Raw genomic sequence first — 19,303 nt, forward strand, 5'->3', positions numbered from 1 at the left:
ATATTTTAACTAAATCAAACAATTAATAATAGTTAAATAAGCCAAAATTGATCTATAGACTAATTTTTTTATCAAACAGGGCCTTAGTCTCCTTCTTATTCTGTGAGCGAGTCTCCGCCTACCTGGCATTTTGCCCGGACATTTACCCATGGGGCTCCATTCTTCGGCCGCTCTACTGACCGCATGTATCTCCCATCTAGTCTCGATTAAAAATTGTTACAAAATGTTCAGTGGAGAGCTGCAATAAGAGGACAAGTAGAGCTGGCCCATTTTTTTTTTTATCAAATCTTCACTTCAAAGTCCACAAGTAATTGATTGAAAGGTCAACAATATCTCTGCAAAATGTAGTCTTTTTCCCCAGTATACGTGTAAACAAGAATTGCAATTTTGCAACATGCGAATGATCGATCCTGACAAATTGAAAACTTCTGTATGCTTTTCTCGTGTATTCGCACAGTGGGTGCACCCGGGCCGTGCACAAAAGATCCATTCTTTTTAGATTAATCTTTAACTTTCATGCCGAAAGCTCCAAAAAGGGTTCTGAGCGAAGATACAAATTGGGTGTGGCTCCCAATGTTTACACCCACAATAATAATGCCATAAACAGGAAAGCTGAGAGCAGATTGCTTATTGTTTCTATGATGAATTGTTTATGGCTTTGGTTTTCTTACCTGTTAAATGGTAATCCATAACTCTTACCTGTTCTTACCTGTTCAATGGTAATCCATAACGCTTACCTGTTCTTGGTAATCCCGTTCATGGCATTGTGTTATGCTTCATTATCCATAGACCTCCCCTTTATATATTATGAGTTCTAGTAGGACAAATGGTGCAATTCAACTAGTTTTAGGCATTTTTTTTTCCTGAGGAAATGAAGTTTTCCATTTTATCATTCCTGCTTTTTCTTCTTCTTCTTCTTCATCATCTTTTTGGTCTGCTTCTCATTCCCTGGTTCAGCAATGCAAAAGAAGACTTTGCCAGCTCTGGCAACAGCTCAGTGATCTTTCAAGTTGGAGTGGTTCTGGATTTGGATTCAGATTTAGCCCGGAGAGGAATGACCTGCTTGAATATGGCTATTTCTGACTTTTATTCAGTTCATAGCAAATATAAGACCAGGGTGATTCTTCATGTCAGAGACTCCAAGCAAACTGTCATTGATGCTGCTGCTGCCAGTATGTTGCACTGTCAACTTTTTTTTTTCTTCAAAGTTCTCCCTTGTATCTTTACCACATTTTTGGGGTGACAAGGAACCGGTAGCGACTATTAAGTTGTGCACTCACTAAATCCTGCCTGCCTTGTGGCCTAGCCGGCCATACTGTAGGGAGTCGAATTTGTAACTTGTGTTACAAGTTAACAGCCTAACCAACTTGGCTGGGGTTGTATTAGTATCTTTACTACTTTCATTTGTAACCATAATGTCCATATACAATCTTTTGAAAGTCTCAGCATACTGATTTTGGAAATATTCACTTCCCCTTTCTGCATGTCTGCATAGGTCTCCATTTGTTGAAAGATGTAAAGGTTGATGCAATAATTGGTCCTCAGAAATCTGCACAAGCCAGCTTTGTGAGCAATCTTGGAGACAGAGCTCATGTCCCTATAATTTCTTTTTCTGCAACTAACCCTTCACTTCATAATCGATCTCCTTATTTTATTCAAACAGCCCAAAGTGATGACATGGAGGTTGCTGCTGTTGCTGACATAGTTAAAGCCTTCAAGTGGAATCAGGTTGTTATTATATGTGAGGATTCTGAATATGGTAATGGCATTGTTCATTACCTGTCAAATGCATTACAAAGAATAAATGCCCGTGTTTCAGGTATAAGTGTCATTCCCCTTTCTGCCACTGATGATTTTATAAGCAAAGAACTATACCAACTGATGGTATCACAGACAAGGGTATTTGTGGTGCACATGTCAGATTCTCTTGGTGCCAAGCTCTTCTCTGAAGCCAAGAAAATTGGAATGATGAGTGATGGCTATGCATGGATCATCACCAGTGGACTAACAGATTTATTCTATTTGATGAATACAGATGTCAGGAAAGCCATGCAGGGTGTATTGGGTGTAAAGCCTCTGATTCCCAAAACTAAAAGACTCGAACCTTTTGTAGCGGGGTTGAAAAGGGAGTTCCTCAAGGATAGTTATGACTTCAAAGAGGCTGAGGTTATGAGCATTTTTGGTATTTGGGCATATGATACGATGTGGGCACTGGCTATGGCTGCCGAGAGATTGGGAACTAAGGAACCTCCAATGGTTTCAAACAACCCAGTTGGTCTCAATTCTTCAGACCCATTTCATATTGACATCTCCTCGACAGGTCCTAAACTTCACAAAGCAATACTGAACACAAAGTTTGAAGGGCTTGCAGGGAATTTCTCACTTAAGGATAGAAGACTGAAGCCTTCATCATATCAAATACTTAATGTGGTCGAAAATGGAGAAAAAGAGGTAGCAATCTGGAATCCAAATCATGGAATTATTAGTGGAATCAATGCTACTTTAAAAGATGTTGTGTGGCCAGGTGAATCAACACTAGTACCCAGGGGATGGGAAGTCCCAATTGTAGGTAAGAAGCTAAGAATTGGAGTGCCAGTGAAGGCTGCTTTTAAAGACTTTGTGAGAGTGGAAAGGGACAAGGAACTCAACCAAATCCAAGTTAGTGGATACTACATTGATGTCTTCAATTCTGTCATGTCAGCATTGCCATATGTTGTGCCCTATGAGTTCGTTCCCTTTGAGAAACCCGATGGCTCAAGTGCAGGAAATTATAATGATCTAGTAGAGCAAGTATCCCTTCAGGTGAACTCAACCAGGTTCCTTCACTATCATAACCAAGTTTTTGAATTTCATTTTCCTAGTTTCTGATCATATTGGATTAATTGCATTGCATGTTGTGTGATCAGAACTTTGATGCTGCAGTTGGGGATATAACGATCACAGCCCTCCGATCAAATTTTGCAGACTTCACATTGCCCTTTACAGAAGGAGGGGTGTTGGGTATAGTCCCAATAGCATACGAGGATGTGGACAGCATATGGACCTTTTTGAAGCCCCTAACAAAAGAACTTTGGCTAACCAGCATAGTGTTCTTCATTTTCACTGGCATGGCTGTCTGGATTCTTGAACATAGGCTTAACTCTGATTTCCGAGGTCCTCCTTCTCAACATGTTGGCATGATCCTATACTTTTCATTCTCGACACTAGTATTTGCACATAGTAAGTAGTTTTTCTTCTTTCCATTTATCAAAACCTTGGTTCTTTCCTACCAACTCAACTATTGCAGAACCAATTCTGTTGCAGGAGAGAGAATTGTGAGTAATTTGGCACGGCTTGTTGTGGTGGTTTGGATGTTCGTCATACTTATTTTGAGCTCAACTTATACAGCCAGCTTGTCATCAAGATTAACAGTACAAAGGCTTGAACCGGCAATCAAAGATGTGAAACAGCTAATCAAGAATGGAGACTTTGTTGGCTGTCCAGATGGCTCCTTCATTATAGACCTATTGAAGGAAAAGGGATTTCAAGAATCCAAGATCAAGACTTATAAATATCCAGAGGATTCCCATGATGCATTGTCTAATGGAAGTAAAAATGGTGGGATATCAGCTTTTTTTGATTCGGCTCCTTATTCCAAACTCTTCCTATCGAAATACTGCACCAAATACACCATTGGACCTACTTACAGCACTGATGGATTTGCTTTTGTAAGTGTTCTCTTATCACTTCATCAATTTCACTATCAGTACTACTTGCCAAGTGCATTGTCATCGATTCTTCTTTTTATTTTTGTGACTTGAAAAAAATAAAAAATTCAGGCTTTCCCTAGAGGGTCTCCACTAGTTGCGGATGTATCTCGGGCAGTGATTGAGCAGACAGAAAATGGAAAGATTCTAGAGATTGGAAAACAAGGCCTCAGAAACGATGCAACATGTACATGGTCTGACAGCACACAGCTGGGACCAACAAGTGTGACATTACAGTGTTTCAAAGGACTTTTTGCCATCACTGGGGGCATAACAGGCTCCTGCCTCCTAGTTTTCCTAGTCAGCTATGTATACCAGAACCGAACATGTTTGCAGACAATCTTGGATTCTAAAACTACTCTTTGGTCAAAGATTGTAGCAATATGCAGACATTTTGGTCAAAGAGACACTTCTGCTGGTCCACCAAGAGATCTCAAAGAGAAAATCCCAGATGCAGTAGGTGGTGAAGTTGGTTCTTCATCACATATTAGTGAAGTGCCTGATCTATCAAGAATTTCATCTCCTTCAAGTGCTGTAGTGCCCTTGAATATGGAAGAACAGAACAGTGCTAATGTGAACATGGGCTTGAACACAGGTCCTGCTGCTTGACACCAATCGGAATGACTCTCTTACTTAATCAGTTAATCTTATTTTATTATATGTTTTTTTCAACACGAAAAGGTAAAGTGAAATCACCATATACTTTAGATCATTGAAAAACTCATGCATCATCGCACTCAAAATGTCAAATGACCATGCAATAGGTTGCATTCTTGTAAAGTAGTGTTTTTTTAATAAGTTATTTAGCAACTAGGAATCTAGGTGATATTGTTGTATATAGTCAAAAGTTCTTACTGTTAGAGTCTTGTGATTCTCCATTGAAAAAGTGGGTATTGTTAATCGAGTACAACAGTAGTTTCCTGACCATATTGTTTACAATTGTTTGTAGAATGTAGGCGAAGATTTTTATTATTATTTTTTTTTTTGACCAAAATTGTGCTGGCAATCGGCATTGTAGACATTCTCATTATGCAAAAAACTACATTTTGCGGAGATATTATCAACCTTGAGTGATAATCGCAAAAATTAATCCATTAGGCGGAGAACTCCCTCAAATTTAAACCACTGCACAATATCTTGAGAGCATACTTGAGATGATATCATTGAATCAATTAGTTGTGCACTTTGAATAGTTGAATGGTGTTACAGTGTAAGACTAACAGAATTAGAAATTACTTATTATAAATGAATTGGCAGCTCTCCAGTCTCTTTCTTCTAGTCTAGTTTGAATTAGGTGTATTAGACTTTAGAAATCAAGATGACAGGCAGCTTTGACTTTTACCAGTTCAACTGAAATAAAATAAGCTTGGAAGTATTAAAATATATGTATATGTATATTTATAGAAAAGAATAGTCTCATATGTATATGTATATTGTTAGCTGCATCAACTATCATCAATTCCAAACTTCCAAAAGGAAAGGAAATGAAACTGTTCTTGGTCCTCATATTTTTTTTCCATTTCCTGCATTATCCGCTCTTCTGCACTGCTCAAAAGGAACTCCAAGTTGGGGTGATTCTTGATTCAGATTCAATGATAGGAAAAATAGGGAGTAACTTCCTGTCAATTGCACTTTCTGATTTCTACTCACTTCATTCCAACTACTCAACCAGGTTGATCCTCCATTTTAGAGACTCAAAAGAACAAACTCTCAACGCTGCGTTTTCTGGTACTAGTTTCTGCAAACTGTCTAAATCATCTCTGCATGTTTATATCCATTCAGTGGATATGTTCTCATTTTACATCATATTTATGACTTAAGACTCTTATAAAACCCATGGTCAACTTGTATCTGAAATGATTGGTTTTCATTAAATGGCTTTTCTGTAAGTTGTGTCTTTTTCTCTAGTTCCAAATAATACAGATACTCCTATCTGTTTTCCTTTTCTGGAGTATATATATACATATTAGGTTAGTTTGACCTTTCCAATGATTTCCATTTTCCATTAATATAGTGTAACTTAATGACACTTATCATCATGGTTTTTTTTTTTTTTTTCTTGGCATATAAAAACAGGTCTGGAGTTACTGAAAGATGTAAAGGTTGATGCAATAATTGGACCTCAAAAATCTGCACAAGCAAACTTTTTGATGGATCTTGGAGACAAAGCAAAAGTCCCTGTAATCTCTTTCTCTGCAACCAGTCCTTCCCTTCGCCCTCGCTCCCCTTACTTCATTCAAACAGGCCTAAGTGATGATGCTCAGGCTGGTGCCATTGCAGCCATAGTGGAATCCTTCAAGTGGAGTCAGGTTGTTCTTATATTTGAAGACTCTGAGTTTGGCCATGGCATTGTTCCTTACTTGTCTAATGCATTCCAAGAAATAAATGTTCGCATCTCCTACAAGAGCCTACTTCCTGTTTCGGCATCATCTGATTTTTTGCTCAAAGAACTGTACAAGATGATGACAATGCAGACAAGGGTGTTTGTGGTGCAAACAAATACTGATCTTGGAGCCAGGCTCTTTCTGAAAGCCAAGGAAATTGGGATGATGAATGAGGGATATGCTTGGATAATTACGCAAACACTGATGGATGTAATGTATATGATGGACTCGAATGTTGTAGAAGCAATGCAAGGGGTCTTGGGGTTAAAGCCTTTGATTCCCAAGACTAAAACACTTGACTCATTTGAAATGAGGTTGAAAAGGGAACTCCTCAATGATAAGACTAAAAGATTTGATCATCCAGTCTTTAGACAAGCAGATTTGAGTGTTTTCGGCCTGTGGGCATATGACAGTTTATGGGCATTAGCTGAGTCTGCAGAGAAAGTAGGAAGAGGCAGAGAGGGTAAAGAAGTTCTAGACAAGAGAATTGCAGACAGTTCATCAGATCCATTTGCTGTTGGAGTCTCAGAATCAGGTCCCGAGCTTCTGCAAGCAATATTGGGCACAAGATTTGAAGGGATTTCTGGGAAGTTTCAGCTTGCTGATGGAAAGAGACAAGTGTCGTCATTTCAAATACTTAATGTGGTAGGAAATGTGGAAAGAGAGGTGGCAATCTGGACACCTTCACGAGGAATCAATTTGAAAATGAATGGCACTAATTTTTATTCTTCATCAAGAGAAATCTTCAAGAGTAAGGTCCTATGGCCAGGAGGGTCAAATGTTGTTCCCAGGGGATGGGAAGTCCCAGTTGCAGGTAAGAAGCTAAGAATTGGAGTGCCAGTGAAGTCTGGTTTTACAGACTTTGTGAGATTGGAAAGGGACAAGGAACTCAACAAAACCCAAGTTAGCGGATACTACATTGATGTCTTCAATTCTGTCATGTCAGCGTTGCAATATGCTGTTCACTATGAGTTCGTTCCCTTTGAGAAACCCGATGGCTCAAGTGCAGGAACATACAATGATCTAGTATACCAAGTATTCCTTCAGGTAAACTTCACGATATCCCTTTACTATCATAACCAAATTTTTGTATTTCATTTTCACCAATTTCTGATGATTAGTTGTATGTTGTGTGATCAGAACTTTGATGCTGCAGTTGGGGATATAACAATCACAGCCAACAGATCGAAGCATGCAGACTTCACACTGCCCTTTGCAGAAGGAGGGGTGTTGGGTATAGTCCCAGTAGCATACGAGGATGTGGACAACATATGGACCTTTTTGAAGCCCCTAACCAAAGAACTTTGGCTAACCAGCATAGTGTTCTTCATTTTCACTGGCATGGCTGTCTGGATTCTTGAACATAGAGTTAGCTCTGCCTTCCGAGGTCCTCCTTCTCAACACGTTGGCATGATCCTCTACTTTCCCTTCTCGACGCTAGTATTTGCACATAGTAAGTAGTCTTTCTTCTTTCCATTTCTCAAAACCTTGCTGCTTTCATACCAACTAACTCAGCCACTCCTGTTGCAGGAGAGAGAATCATGAGTAATTTGGCCCGGCTTGTTGTGGTGGTTTGGATGTTTGTTGTGCTCATTCTGAACTCAACTTATACAGCCAGCTTGTCATCAAGTTTAACAGTACAACGTCTTAAACCAGCCATCAAAGATGTGAACCAACTAATCAAGAATGGAGACTTTGTTGGCTGTCAAGAAGGCTCTTTCCTTACAGACCTCTTGAAGGAAAAAGGATTTCAAGAATCCAAGATCAAGACATATAAAAATCCAGAAGATGTGCATGATGCATTGTCTAGGGGAAGCAAAAGAGGCGGGATATCAGCGTTTTTTGATGTGGCTCCTTATTGCAAGCTCTTCCTATCCAAATACTGCAGCAAATACACCATTGGGCCTACTTACCGCACTGATGGATTCGCTTTTGTAAGTGTTCTCTCATCACTTTTGCTCACCATATAATACTCAAATGTGCACGTCTCAAGTTTTTAGTTGACACGGAACACATCCTTCAATTACTTCAGTGTCACTATTACTTACTGATTCTTTCTTTATGTTTGTGACTTTTGAAAAAAAATAAAAAAATCTCAGGTTTTCCCTAGAGGGTCTCCACTAGTTGCAGATGTATCAAGGGCAGTGATTCAGCTGACAGAAAATGGAAAGATTTTGGAGATTGGGAATCAAGGTCTCATAAATGATGCAGCATGTACAGGCCCGGACAGCAGACTGGGCTCAATAAGTGTGACATTACAGTGTTTCAGTGGACTTTTTGCCATCACTGGGGGCATAACAGGATCCTGCCTCCTAGTTTTCCTAGTCAGCTATGTCTACCAGAACAAAACATGTCTGCAGACAATCTTGGATTCTCAAACTACTGTTTGGTCAAAGATTGTAGCAATATGCAGACATTTTGATCAAAGAGACACCTCTGGTGATCCCAAAGACAAAATCCCAGATGCAGAAGGTGGTGAAGTTGGTTCTTCATCACATGAACTATCAAGAATTTCTTCTAATTCCAGTGCTCTAGTGCCCTTGAATATGGAAGAACAGAACAGTGGCAATGTGAGCATGGGCTTGAACCTAGGGTCAGTTGCTCGACATGCATCAATATGACTCTTTTACTTCATCTTATTTTGTTATATAGTTTCTTTTTAGACACAAAAAGGGAAAGTGAAATCACCGTATATACTTTAGATCAAGAAAAACCTTGCATCGTCACAATTACAATGTCAAATGACGATACAATAGGTTACATTCTTGTAAAGTTTTTTTCTTTTTAACAAGTTATTTAGATATTTAGGTGATGTTGTTGGGCCACTCAATTGCACACTAAATTGTAATTAGGCCATTGTTTTTTTTTTTTTGTTTTTTTTTTTTTGGTGTGACTAGACAAAGGACTAAAAGAGGTAAATCCACCAAAGGCTAACTTGGCTGGAGTTTCCTTGCAAAATGTAGTCCTGGGCAGTTCATCGATTCTGACAAAATGAAAACTTATCTGCGCTTCTCCCATATATTTAATATTCGCATAGAGCTGATGCCTGCAGCGTGCATCTACTTCTGCTAAACACTACTGCGACAAGGCTTCTGAGAGAAGGAAGATACACATTGGGTTTAGCTCCCAATGTTTACACCCACTGGCCACTACAATAATGCCATAACACAGGAAAGTTGATAGCAGTTTACTCTTTGTCTTTATGTTCAGCTGTTCATGCGTTTGGTTTTCTCAGGTTTACTTCTTGGTTTAGATTTGTCTTATGTATTGTATCATGGCTGTCGCGTGATGTAATGTTTGGCATATTACTATTCTTTTGAAGAAGACAAAGGGGAAATGATACACCCATGTTGTTGTTGTTATTCTTGTTCTTGTTCTTGTTGTATAGCGGGATAACCACTATTTTAGGTTTTTAATAGGTAATTATACAAGTAGTGAAATAGTGGATAGTTTCTACGATTCTGTATATATAGAGCTACCTATGTATTTAAAGGATGACACCGAAGATTATATATTGAATTTGTATGGTGGCAATCTCTTCTTTATCTCCCTTTTCTGGAGTTAGATTATCTCTTGAAGCATAGTCATTTGGAGTTGGACTGCCACTCGAGGCACATTCATGTCTCTTCTCCCCCTAATTTATGAAGTTTAGCTCTTGACTTGAAGAAGACCAATCCATACGACCTTAGGGTTGTATCAATTGGTGCTTTCATTGAGAGCATCAACCTGGAAAAATTATTTTCATGCTTGAGGCAAAAATAAAAAATAAAAATGGGCAACATGCAATGGTACATTAAAGATTCACATGCATATATGGAGAGCTTTCAACAACAACACAGAGAGTTACACCAGTGAATTTGCAAAGCCTACAAAATAAATGGAGCATCATGCCGGTAGAAAGTGCAGATGCAATCCACGCTATATCGTCGCCTTGGAGATATTGTGTTAATTATCACCTTGAGGACAAGGTTATTTTAATGGGCGCGGAAATGATACACCCATGGTGTTGCTGCAGTTATTATTATTATTATTATTGTTGTTGTTGTTGTTGTTGTTGTTGTATAGTAGGATAACCACTATTTTAGGCCTTTAATATGTAATTATACAAGTAGTGGGGTAGTGGATAGTTTCTATGGTCCTATATATACAACTAGCTACCTATGTATTTGAAGGATGACACTGAAGAATATATATTGAATTTGTCTGGTGACAATCTCTTCTTTATCTCCCTTTTCTGAAGTTAAACTATCACTCGAAGCATAGTTAATAAGTCAGCAGATTGGCCAACTGGCTGGGTTGCCCCCAATTTTCTTTTTTCTTTTTTCTTTTTTTTTTTCTTTTTTTAAATGAAAATTGTAGTTAGATAACAACATGTATGTATTGAAGCCATCCTGTAGCTTTCATTTCGTTTGTATATGCTGCAGGCCTCAGTCACTGTCATCATCTCCAATTCAACGCGCCTTTTGTAGACTTAGTGATTTGCACAGGTATGTTGACAATGTTATGTTTTGATTATGACTTTTAGTAAGATGATTTAACTTATTGTGGTTTGCTACTTGATATGGAAAATGACAGATATGTGAAGAGAATATTTAATAGACTTTTACCTGTTCTAGGCAATCCCAATAACCAGGAAGTTTCATGGCATTGTCTTTTTTTCCTTTATCCATTGACCTCCCCTATATATATATTACTCCGTATGAATTTTCTACCAGCCTAATAATTGCAATGCAGTAGCACAATGGTGAAATTCAACTAGTTTTAGAAATTTGTTTACCAGAGGAAATGAAGTTTTCCATTTTATCGTTTCTGCTTCTTCTTGTTTTAGGTCAGCTTCCCATTCCTTGGTGCAGCAATGCACAAGAAAACTTTGGCAACAGCTCAGTGACCTTTCAAGTAGGCGTGGTTCTGGATTTGGATACAGATTTAGGGCGTAGAGGAATGGCCTGCTTGTACATGGCTCTTTCCGACTTTTATTCTGTTCATAGCAAATATAAGACAAGGCTTGATCTTCATGTCAGAGACTCCAAGGAAAATGTCATTGATGCTGCTGCTGCCAGTATTTTGCACTGTCTTCTTTGTTTTTGCTGCATATATTTTTATGTTAATTCTTGATTAGACAAGTATCAGGATACACCCAATGATTAGATGAGAAAGAACACAATGACTCAGCAATTTATGGTTTAATAACATTTTTGTGCCTCCATTCACTTCCCATTTCTGTTGTCTGCATAGGTCTCCATTTGTTGAAAGAGATGAAGGCCGATGCAATAATTGGTCCTCAGAAATCTGCACAAGCCAGCTTTGTGAGCGATCTTGGAGACAGAGCTCGAGTCCCTATCATTTCTTTTTCTGCAACGAACCCTTCACTTCATCATCGGACTCCTTATTTTATTCAAACAGCCCAAAGTGATGACATGGAGGTTGCTGCTGTTGCTGCCATAGTTAAAGCTTTCAAGTGGAGTCAGGTTGTGATTATATGCGAGGATTCTGAGTATGGTAATGGAATTGTTCATTACCTGTCAAATGAACTCCAAAGCATAAATGCTCGTGTTTCAGGTAGAAGTGTCATTCCCCTTTCTGCCACTGATGATTTTATACTCAAAGAGCTATATAAACTGGTGGCATCACAGACAAGGGTATTTGTGGTGCACATGTCACATTCTCTTGGTGCCAAGCTCTTCTCTGAAGCCAAGAAAATTGGAATGATGAGTGATGGCTATGCATGGATCATCACCAGTGGACTAACAGATTTGTTCTATTTGATGAATTCAGATGTCAGGAAAGCCATGCAGGGTGTATTGGGTGTAAAGCCACTGATTCCCAAAACTAAAAGACTCGAATCTTTTGTAGCGGGGTTGAAAAGGGAGTTCCTCAAGGATAGTTATGAATTCAAAGAGGCTGAGGTTATGAGCATTTTTGGTATCTGGGCATATGATACTATGTGGGCACTGGCTATGGCTGCCGAGAGAGTGGGAAGTAAGGAACCTCCAATGGTTTCAAACAGTTCAGCTGATCTCAATTCTTCAGACCCATTTCATATCGACATCTCATTGACAGGTCCTAAACTTCTCAAAGCAATACAGAACACACACTTTGAAGGGCTTGCGGGGAATTTTTCACTTAAAGATGGAAGGCTGAAGCCTTCATCATATCAGATACTTAATATGGTCGAAGATGGAGAAACAGAGGTCGCGATCTGGAACCCAGATCTTGGAATTACTAGTGGAACCTACGCGACTTTAAAAGATGTCGTGTGGCCAGGTGAATCAACAGTAGTACCCAGGGGATGGGAAATTCCAGCAAAGGGTAAAAGACTAAAAATTGCTCTTGCTGCAAGGCCTGGTTTTGCAGAGTATATTAATGTTGTAAGAGATGCTCAAACCAATTCCTTCAGATTTGGTGGATATTACATTGATGTTTTCAGTAAAGTCATGGCTTCTTTACCTTATTCTGTGCCATATGATCTTGTTCCCTATGAGAAACCGGATGGTTCATGTCCTGGGACTTACAATGATCTTATATATGATGTGTATTCTCAGGTAAATTCTACTATATTGTTAAGGATTTTTATTCTTATTCCTAGCTAAATCCTGATTTTCTCCAACAAAATCATTGCTTCAGAAATACGATGGTGCCATAGGGGATATAACAATCACAGCAAATCGATCACAGTACGTGGACTTCACTTTGCCATTTGATGATGGTGGAGTGGTCAGTATAGTGCCAATCACATATGAAGATGAGAGTGGCTCCTGGACTTTCCTGAAGCCTTTGAAGAAAGAACTATGGCTGACAAGTATACTGCTTTTCGTTTTCACTGGTGTGGCTATCTGGATTCTTGAACACAGGATAAGCTCTGCTTTCCGGGGACCCCCTTCTCAACATGTTGGGATGATGTTTTATTTTCCCTTCTCAACAATAACATTTGCACACAGTAATCCTTTTTTTTTTTTTCCCATTTCTATCGGTTTTATCTTCTGTTTTAGAAATACCCGTTGCTTATGAACGGTTGGTTACATGTATCTCGTGTAGGGGAGAGAATTGTGAGCAACTTGGGCAGGCTGGTTGTGGTGTTGTGGATGTTTGTTGTGCTTATCTTGAACTCAACTTACACCGCGAGCTTATCATCCATGTTAACAGCTCAAAAGCTGCGACCTGCAACCAAAGATGTGAAGGAGTTGATTAAGAAGGGAGATTATGTTGGCTGTTTCAATGGCTCATTCATATTCAATCTGTTGATAGAAATGGGATTTGAGAAATCCAAGATTAGGACTTACAGATACCCAGAAGACTACAAGGATGCCTTATCAGGTGGAACCAAACTTCCCAGAATCTCAGCATTTCTTGATGTGGTTCCTTATTCCAATCTCTTCCTATCCAAGAACTGTGGCAAGTACATGAAAGTTGGTCAGACATATCACACTACTGGATTTGCCTATGTAAGCATCATTCTTCCCAAGATTTTACTGTTACTTTGTGTTTTCTGCAAGGTTGAAAAAATCGCTAGGCGCCTGGGGACCGCCTAGGGCGTCTAGAGCGATTAATCGGCGCCTAGAGCGCCTAGGTGGCTGACCGCCTAGCGCCTAGGCCTGATTTTTGCAACACTGATTTTCTGACTTTTCTCCTCCTCATTCATACCTTCTGTCAAAATCCCCAGGTTTTCCCAAAGGGTTCTCCTTTAGTAGCCGACGTCTCTCGTGCCATCATCAAGTTAACAGAAGAAGGCAACATTTTAGATACCACAAGACAGTGGGTGAGAAGCGATGAAGTGTGTACAGGACCCGAGAAAACTTCAGCCTCGACGGTTGTGGCACTGCAAAGTTTCGAAGTGTTGTTTGGCATCTTTGGGGGAGTTACAGGGCTGTGCCTCCTGGTTTTCATAGCCACATATGTGTACAAGAACAAAGATTTCATTCAAGAAACTTTGAGTTCCAGAACTACAATTTGGCTCAAAATACAGGCAATAGGCAGACACTTTGACCAGAGAGATTTATCTTCTCATAAACTTGAAAGGGCAAAAAACCCCCAAGAACCAGAAGGTGATGACAGTGAATTTACTTCTTCACACTCCATTGAAATGAGCAATCTGCCCAGAAATCCTCCCTGCAGTAGACCTTCTTCACCCGGTGCACTGGAAGGGAACACCGATGAGCCTGGAAACGCTAACTCAAGCTCACAGCATCAGGTTGCTAATGATCAGCCACAACATTGATAATGTTTTTCCTATGCAAATCAGCTGGTACATATAATTGTAAACAGTGTTTGTACATGCAATCATGAATATCTGGGTTGTTTAACACCCCGATATCATTAGACCGTTGTTAGATAAATTGGTAATGTGGGTTGAGGTAATTGAAGCATGTGTTCCATCTCAACTAAAAGCCTAAGCTGATAGTTGAATTGCACATTAATGGTTATATGCTCAACATGCCCCCTCACGTATAACCTTTGGTCTGGCTCTGATACCAAATTGAAGCATATGCTCCATCTCAACAAAAAGCCTAAGCTGATTTGCAACCCACCACATTACATTTGAGCTAATTGCTACAAGCCTACAAAGACTGCAAGATATCTACTTAGACTTGTTTCTAACACTCGACGAATAGGAGCGTATGCTCCAGCGTGTTAGTTGCTTCACTACATCTCTCATTGTGGGTCTTTTGTCCACCTCCTTCTCTGCACACCTCAAAGCCAGTGAAAGCGCTTCAGTTACTTGTTCCATCACGCTGGAATCTATCAATTCATCCAAAAGGCTCGGATCCACTATCTTCTGAATTTCTCCAGTTTGTGTCCAAACCGACCTAACCCAGCCAACAATATCGGTTTCACCATTGAACGAAGGATCCAAGGCCTTCTTACGAGTTATCAATTCCAACAGAACGACCCCATAACTGTATACATCTGACTCTCTGCTCTTCACAGTAGTGAATGCATTTTCTGTAAAAAAAAATAATACCATTAGGAATTTTCTAATGCAATGCTATGATTTTTTTACAGGAGTCTTATGATTGCATGAATAATAAAGATTACCTGGAGCCATATAGCCGATTGTCCCTTGAACTGTGTTGGACGGGATTGAAGTAGCAGACTGATCCAGAAGCTTGGCAATGCCAAAGTCTGAAATGTGAGGCTCGAGATCAGAGTCTAACAGGATATTCATCGGTTTAATATCTCGATGCACAATGGCAGGATCACAGTCAAAATGGAGATACGCAAGTCCATGGGCAGTCCCTACAGCAATATTATGACGTGTGCTCCAATCTAACGGCTTAGGAGGATTTGTCTCATGGAGGATATCATGAAGGCTGCCATTTTCCATATAAGTGTATAGAATTAGTCCATACTCCTTTCTCAGCCAAAACTCTTCCAGTTTAATAAGATTCCGGTGCCTGACTTTCCCAATTGTTTCAATTTCCCGAACCATGCTTACACTTCCATTCTTGATCCCAGTAAACACAAGCTTTTTCACAGCATACACTTTATCTGGACTTAATGTGGCCTTGTATATTGTTCCATGTGCTCCCTTCCCAATAACATACTTATCATTTAGATTCTCTGTAGCTTCCAATACTTTATTGAGCAAGGAACCATCACCCTCTTGAGCAGAAATTGCTATTTCTTGTACTGATTTTTTGCAATGTAGAAACAGGAAAGCAGAGAAAAGGAATAGACAGATGATAAATAACAATGCCCCAAGAACTATCATTGCTATTCCCAAAGTACTAAGGCCACCCTTCCCAGTGTTGGATTGCATATTACATGGTCGCAAAATGCTGCTCTCCGGGCAAGCTAAGCCATCAGCAGGGCAGTTAATACAAAGGTCAGAGTTCCCGGAAAATGAAGTGGGAGATGAGTTCAAGAACTTGGTCAATGAAGGTGGTACGGGGCCAGAAAACAGATTGTGAGAAATGTTGATGAATGTCAATGATTGGATTGTAGACAAAACTCTCAACGTACCAGATAGATTGTTGTGAGATACATCCAATTCCTCTAGCATCTTTAATTTCCCTAGATCTATAGGGAGTTGACCATTCAGTTTGTTACTGCTCAAATTTAATGACCTCAGTGCCTGCAAAGCTCCCACTGGTGGAATATCTCCAGCTAGTAAATTTCCACCGAGCTGCAGATTTAAGAGCTTATTGGATTGGAACAATGAAGTTGGAATACCTCCTGAGAAACTGTTCTCACCGAGACTCAATTTGGTCAGTTCTGTCAAGCTTCCTAAAGTGGATGGAATAGAGCCATTCAACAAATTGTGACTCGCATCAAGTTCTGACAGTTTATGACAGTTCGACAGTTCAGATGGAAGTATACCTTTAAGGATGTTGTGAGAAAGGTTCAAATGTTCAAGTTTCACAAGGCTACCAAGCTCGGGTGGGATACTCCCTGAGAGCTGATTCGATGACAAGTAAATGGCAGTAACATTTTTTAGGTTTCCTAAGCTTGGAGGTATCGGTCCAGTGAAGTTATTGCCACTAAGATCAAAGAACAGAAGATTTTGCTTCTCAACAAAATCTGGGAGGCCACCTCTGAGGTTATTCTCTTCGAGAATTAGCCTTTCCAAAGTGGAACAGCCCCCCAAATCAGAAGGAACACTACCTTCCAGATAGTTATAACCCAAGAGCAGTCTCTTCAGTTTCTTTTGGGAGCATAGGTTCGGTGGAATATGACCTGTGAACATGTTTCTGGTCAAATCTAGAACCTCTAAACTGCTGTTAGCCCCCAAATCTTGAGGAATAACTCCAGTAAAATGGTTTTCATATAAGGCAAGGCTCACTAGTTGCTTTAGCTCGGTCATATCAACAGGTAGCTCCCCGGAGAGATTGTTTTGGTACAACTGAAGACTTTGGAGGCTTTGAATTTTCCAAATGCTGAGTGGAACTTCACCAGATAAATTGTTGGTATATAGATGGAGATATTGCAATTGACTGAGCATCCCTAGTTCACCCGGAATTTCACCCTCAAGTTGATTTTGTTGAAGTTGCAAATCAATCATGGACTTGCACTTGCCTAGCTCGGGTGGTATTCTTCCCGAAAAATGGTTTCCAGCAAGGTAAAGAGTGTCTAACTTAGTGAGTTGGCCAAAACAGGAAGGTATAGGACCACTCAAGGCACAAGAAAAGGCACCGAATTCCCTTAAGCTAGTGCAATTTCCCAAACCAGGTGGGAGTCCTCCCGTGAATTGGTTGTTGGACAAGCTAATCGTGTCAATCTGTTTGCAACTAACAAAGTCCAAAGGAATAGCTCCCACTAAACTGTTATTCCTTACATCTAAGTAAACAAGGTTCTCGAGATTATTTAAAGTGACAGGCAAGGTTCCAACAAGATTGTTATCATTCAAATAAAGTTCTTGCAGGGTGGTAATGTTTCCTAAGGATGAAGGCACTGGCCCTGAAAATTGATTATCATCAAGCCACAGAGTTGTAAGCTCACTCATGTTTCCAATATTTGAAGGGATTGAACCATTAAGACCATTGCCAGTGAAATAAACAGTTTCTAAATGTGGAATTGAAAGTAAAGACTCAGGAAATGGGCCAATCAGAGAATTAAAGAACAGGCTTAAGTTCCTTAAATTCTGCAAAGCTCCAAGGGTGTCAGGGATATTACCAGTAAAGCTGTTGGAGGACAGATCTATGTGTTCAAGAAGACTGCAATTGCCTAGCTGGGAAGGAATTGAGCCAAAGAAACCATTGCCACTGAGAACAACCTTCTTCAAATGCTTCAAATGCGAGATTTCGGGCCCGAATTCGCCTGAGATTCCATAGGAGGAGAGGTTCAGAGTATCAACAAATTGTCTCCTGTCACATTCTACTCCCAGCCATGAACAAGGAGTGGAATCTGAAGCATTCCAGCTCTGGGTTATGTCAGAAGGGATTGAAGTCCAATGTCTAGTGAGTGAGAGCAGAGCTGCTCCATCAGAATTCAAAGCAAAAGCAGCATAGATTGATGAAGTGGAGCACAAAAACAACAAGAATGTGTTCACAGCAACCTTCATGTTAGTACTGACTACCCACCCAGAGGGTGCAAGACTACCAAAAAGAGTAAATTTTTGTGAAAATACTCAACTTTGAGGTTGCAGATTACCAGAAGGAAACAAAATAAGTAAAAGCAGCAAAGATTGATGAAGTAGACTACCAAAAAGAGTTTAAAAAAAAAAAAAAAAAATTGTGAAAAGACTCAACTTTGAGGCTGCATATTACCAGAAGGAAGCAAAATAAGCATCTGCAAAAGATTCAACTATTGAAAATCAAGAATAATACCAGAGGGGTATCAAAAGCTTCTCTTCATCAAGACTACATTAGAGAATGTAAGGAACCAACACCAAGACTCAATTTTGAGTGATTGAACAGACAGAAGAGTGAAAAGCAGAAGGGGGAAGGAATAATAGGGAAGAAAGTAGACAGTGGGCAAGGATACCCTGATCAAGAAGAACACGAGTGGGATCGGAGGAATATAAAGCTCTGAGCTTCATTTTGTCGGATGGTTCTTGGAATAATGGGAGTGGGAAGAAGTGTGAACAGGGCTTGATGCGGTGAAGGAAGAAGATCATGATGTTCTTTCGTTTGATTAATGCAGTATTATAATCTGAGTATCAATACGGTTTATTATTTTAAGGATTACAGAAAGAAAACATTAACGCGGTCTCTGTCGCGACAGATATCTTGTCACTTCTGAGCACCCACCGGACACGTCAGATGCTTTAAGACTGTGCGTTGACCCTCCTCCTTTCCACACTACAACGGCCCGACGCCGACGGGCGTAACCGGTATTCCGGTAACGGTGAGTCAGCCTTGAATTGACTCCCTGCAAAAATGACAGAAGATCACAGGCCTCAAGCAGTGATTACCACTCAAATAATGATTGCGGGTTATCAAACACAAGATCACGAGCCTCAATTAATAGTTACGAGGTGACTGAGTAGAATTTACCCAATGCATACTTTAAAATAATGATTGTCGATTATTAACCGTGAAATAAGGGGATCATGAACCTCAAATAGTGGTTATGAGGTGGCTGAGTATAGTTTACTCAGTGCAAATTATTAACAAAATATGATAAATTTGTGCTACAATACCTGCGAAGATAGACCATTGTCGGGGTGTCCAGTCATTTTACTGATATGTCCAACGAACAAGATCACTCTCGCAACGTAAGTTTTAAGTCATTTTA

The 19,303-nt window shown here is 39.8% G+C and overlaps 4 protein-coding genes across 5 annotated transcripts; 3 read left to right on the top strand and 1 right to left on the bottom strand.

Annotated features, from left to right (window-relative positions):
* The first annotated feature begins 479 nt into the window (after window positions 1–479).
* LOC109187520 (glutamate receptor 2.8-like) lies at window positions 480–4,369 on the top strand. 2 transcript variants are annotated; one of them, XM_019337738.1, is made up of 6 exons: window positions 480–681; window positions 958–1,172; window positions 1,496–2,802; window positions 2,907–3,219; window positions 3,304–3,707; window positions 3,819–4,369. In XM_019337738.1, exons 1-6 carry the CDS (start codon window positions 653–655, stop codon window positions 4,353–4,355), a joined length of 2,805 nt encoding a protein of 934 aa, XP_019193283.1. In that variant the 5' UTR covers window positions 480–652; the 3' UTR covers window positions 4,356–4,369. The 2 variants fall into 2 exon arrangements, with proteins under 2 accessions (XP_019193283.1, XP_019193282.1); XM_019337737.1 differs by lacking the exon at window positions 480–681 and having other exon boundaries at window positions 691–1,172.
* Window positions 4,370–5,183: 814 nt separating this feature from the next.
* On the top strand, window positions 5,184–8,934 carry LOC109187523 (glutamate receptor 2.8-like). The gene is made up of 5 exons (XM_019337741.1): window positions 5,184–5,474; window positions 5,823–7,177; window positions 7,271–7,583; window positions 7,661–8,064; window positions 8,230–8,934. Exons 1-5 carry the CDS (start codon window positions 5,231–5,233, stop codon window positions 8,749–8,751), a joined length of 2,838 nt encoding a protein of 945 aa, XP_019193286.1. The 5' UTR covers window positions 5,184–5,230; the 3' UTR covers window positions 8,752–8,934.
* Window positions 8,935–10,619: 1,685 nt separating this feature from the next.
* On the top strand, window positions 10,620–14,345 carry LOC109187445 (glutamate receptor 2.7-like). The gene is made up of 6 exons (XM_019337633.1): window positions 10,620–11,189; window positions 11,366–11,689; window positions 11,906–12,672; window positions 12,755–13,067; window positions 13,166–13,572; window positions 13,791–14,345. The coding sequence occupies exons 1-6, from the start codon at window positions 10,916–10,918 to the stop codon at window positions 14,343–14,345; spliced, it is 2,640 nt and encodes an 879-aa protein (XP_019193178.1). The 5' UTR covers window positions 10,620–10,915.
* Window positions 14,342–18,696, bottom strand: LOC109187519 (receptor-like protein kinase). The gene is made up of 3 exons (XM_019337736.1): window positions 15,164–18,696; window positions 14,639–15,070; window positions 14,342–14,486 (listed from the first exon to the last, which is right to left on the bottom strand). The coding sequence occupies exons 1-2, from the start codon at window positions 18,126–18,128 to the stop codon at window positions 14,706–14,708; spliced, it is 3,330 nt and encodes a 1,109-aa protein (XP_019193281.1). The 5' UTR covers window positions 18,129–18,696; the 3' UTR covers window positions 14,342–14,486; window positions 14,639–14,705.
* Between the last annotated feature and the right edge of the window lie 607 nt (window positions 18,697–19,303).

The sequence above is a fragment of the Ipomoea nil genome, unplaced genomic scaffold (genome assembly GCF_001879475.1).
Source record: "Ipomoea nil cultivar Tokyo-kokei standard unplaced genomic scaffold, Asagao_1.1 scaffold1421, whole genome shotgun sequence".
NCBI classification, from domain to species: domain Eukaryota; kingdom Viridiplantae; phylum Streptophyta; class Magnoliopsida; order Solanales; family Convolvulaceae; genus Ipomoea; species Ipomoea nil.

Coding starts and splice junctions, on each gene's coding strand:
- LOC109187520 (XM_019337737.1), top strand. CDS start 872: ATGAAGTTTTCCATTTTATCATTCCTGCTTTTTCTTCTTCTTCTTCTT. Junction 2,803..2,906: donor TAGAGCAAGTATCCCTTCAG/GTGAACTCAACC, acceptor TTGTGTGATCAG/AACTTTGATGCTGCAGTTGG. Junction 3,708..3,818: donor GCACTGATGGATTTGCTTTT/GTAAGTGTTCTC, acceptor TAAAAAATTCAG/GCTTTCCCTAGAGGGTCTCC.
- LOC109187523 (XM_019337741.1), top strand. CDS start 5,231: ATGAAACTGTTCTTGGTCCTCATATTTTTTTTCCATTTCCTGCATTAT. Junction 7,178..7,270: donor TATACCAAGTATTCCTTCAG/GTAAACTTCACG, acceptor TTGTGTGATCAG/AACTTTGATGCTGCAGTTGG. Junction 8,065..8,229: donor GCACTGATGGATTCGCTTTT/GTAAGTGTTCTC, acceptor AAAAAATCTCAG/GTTTTCCCTAGAGGGTCTCC.
- LOC109187445 (XM_019337633.1), top strand. CDS start 10,916: ATGAAGTTTTCCATTTTATCGTTTCTGCTTCTTCTTGTTTTAGGTCAG. Junction 12,673..12,754: donor TATATGATGTGTATTCTCAG/GTAAATTCTACT, acceptor TCATTGCTTCAG/AAATACGATGGTGCCATAGG. Junction 13,068..13,165: donor AACAATAACATTTGCACACA/GTAATCCTTTTT, acceptor TATCTCGTGTAG/GGGAGAGAATTGTGAGCAAC.
- LOC109187519 (XM_019337736.1), bottom strand. CDS start 18,128: ATGAAGGTTGCTGTGAACACATTCTTGTTGTTTTTGTGCTCCACTTCA. Junction 15,071..15,163: donor AATCGGCTATATGGCTCCAG/GTAATCTTTATT, acceptor TTTTTTTTACAG/AAAATGCATTCACTACTGTG.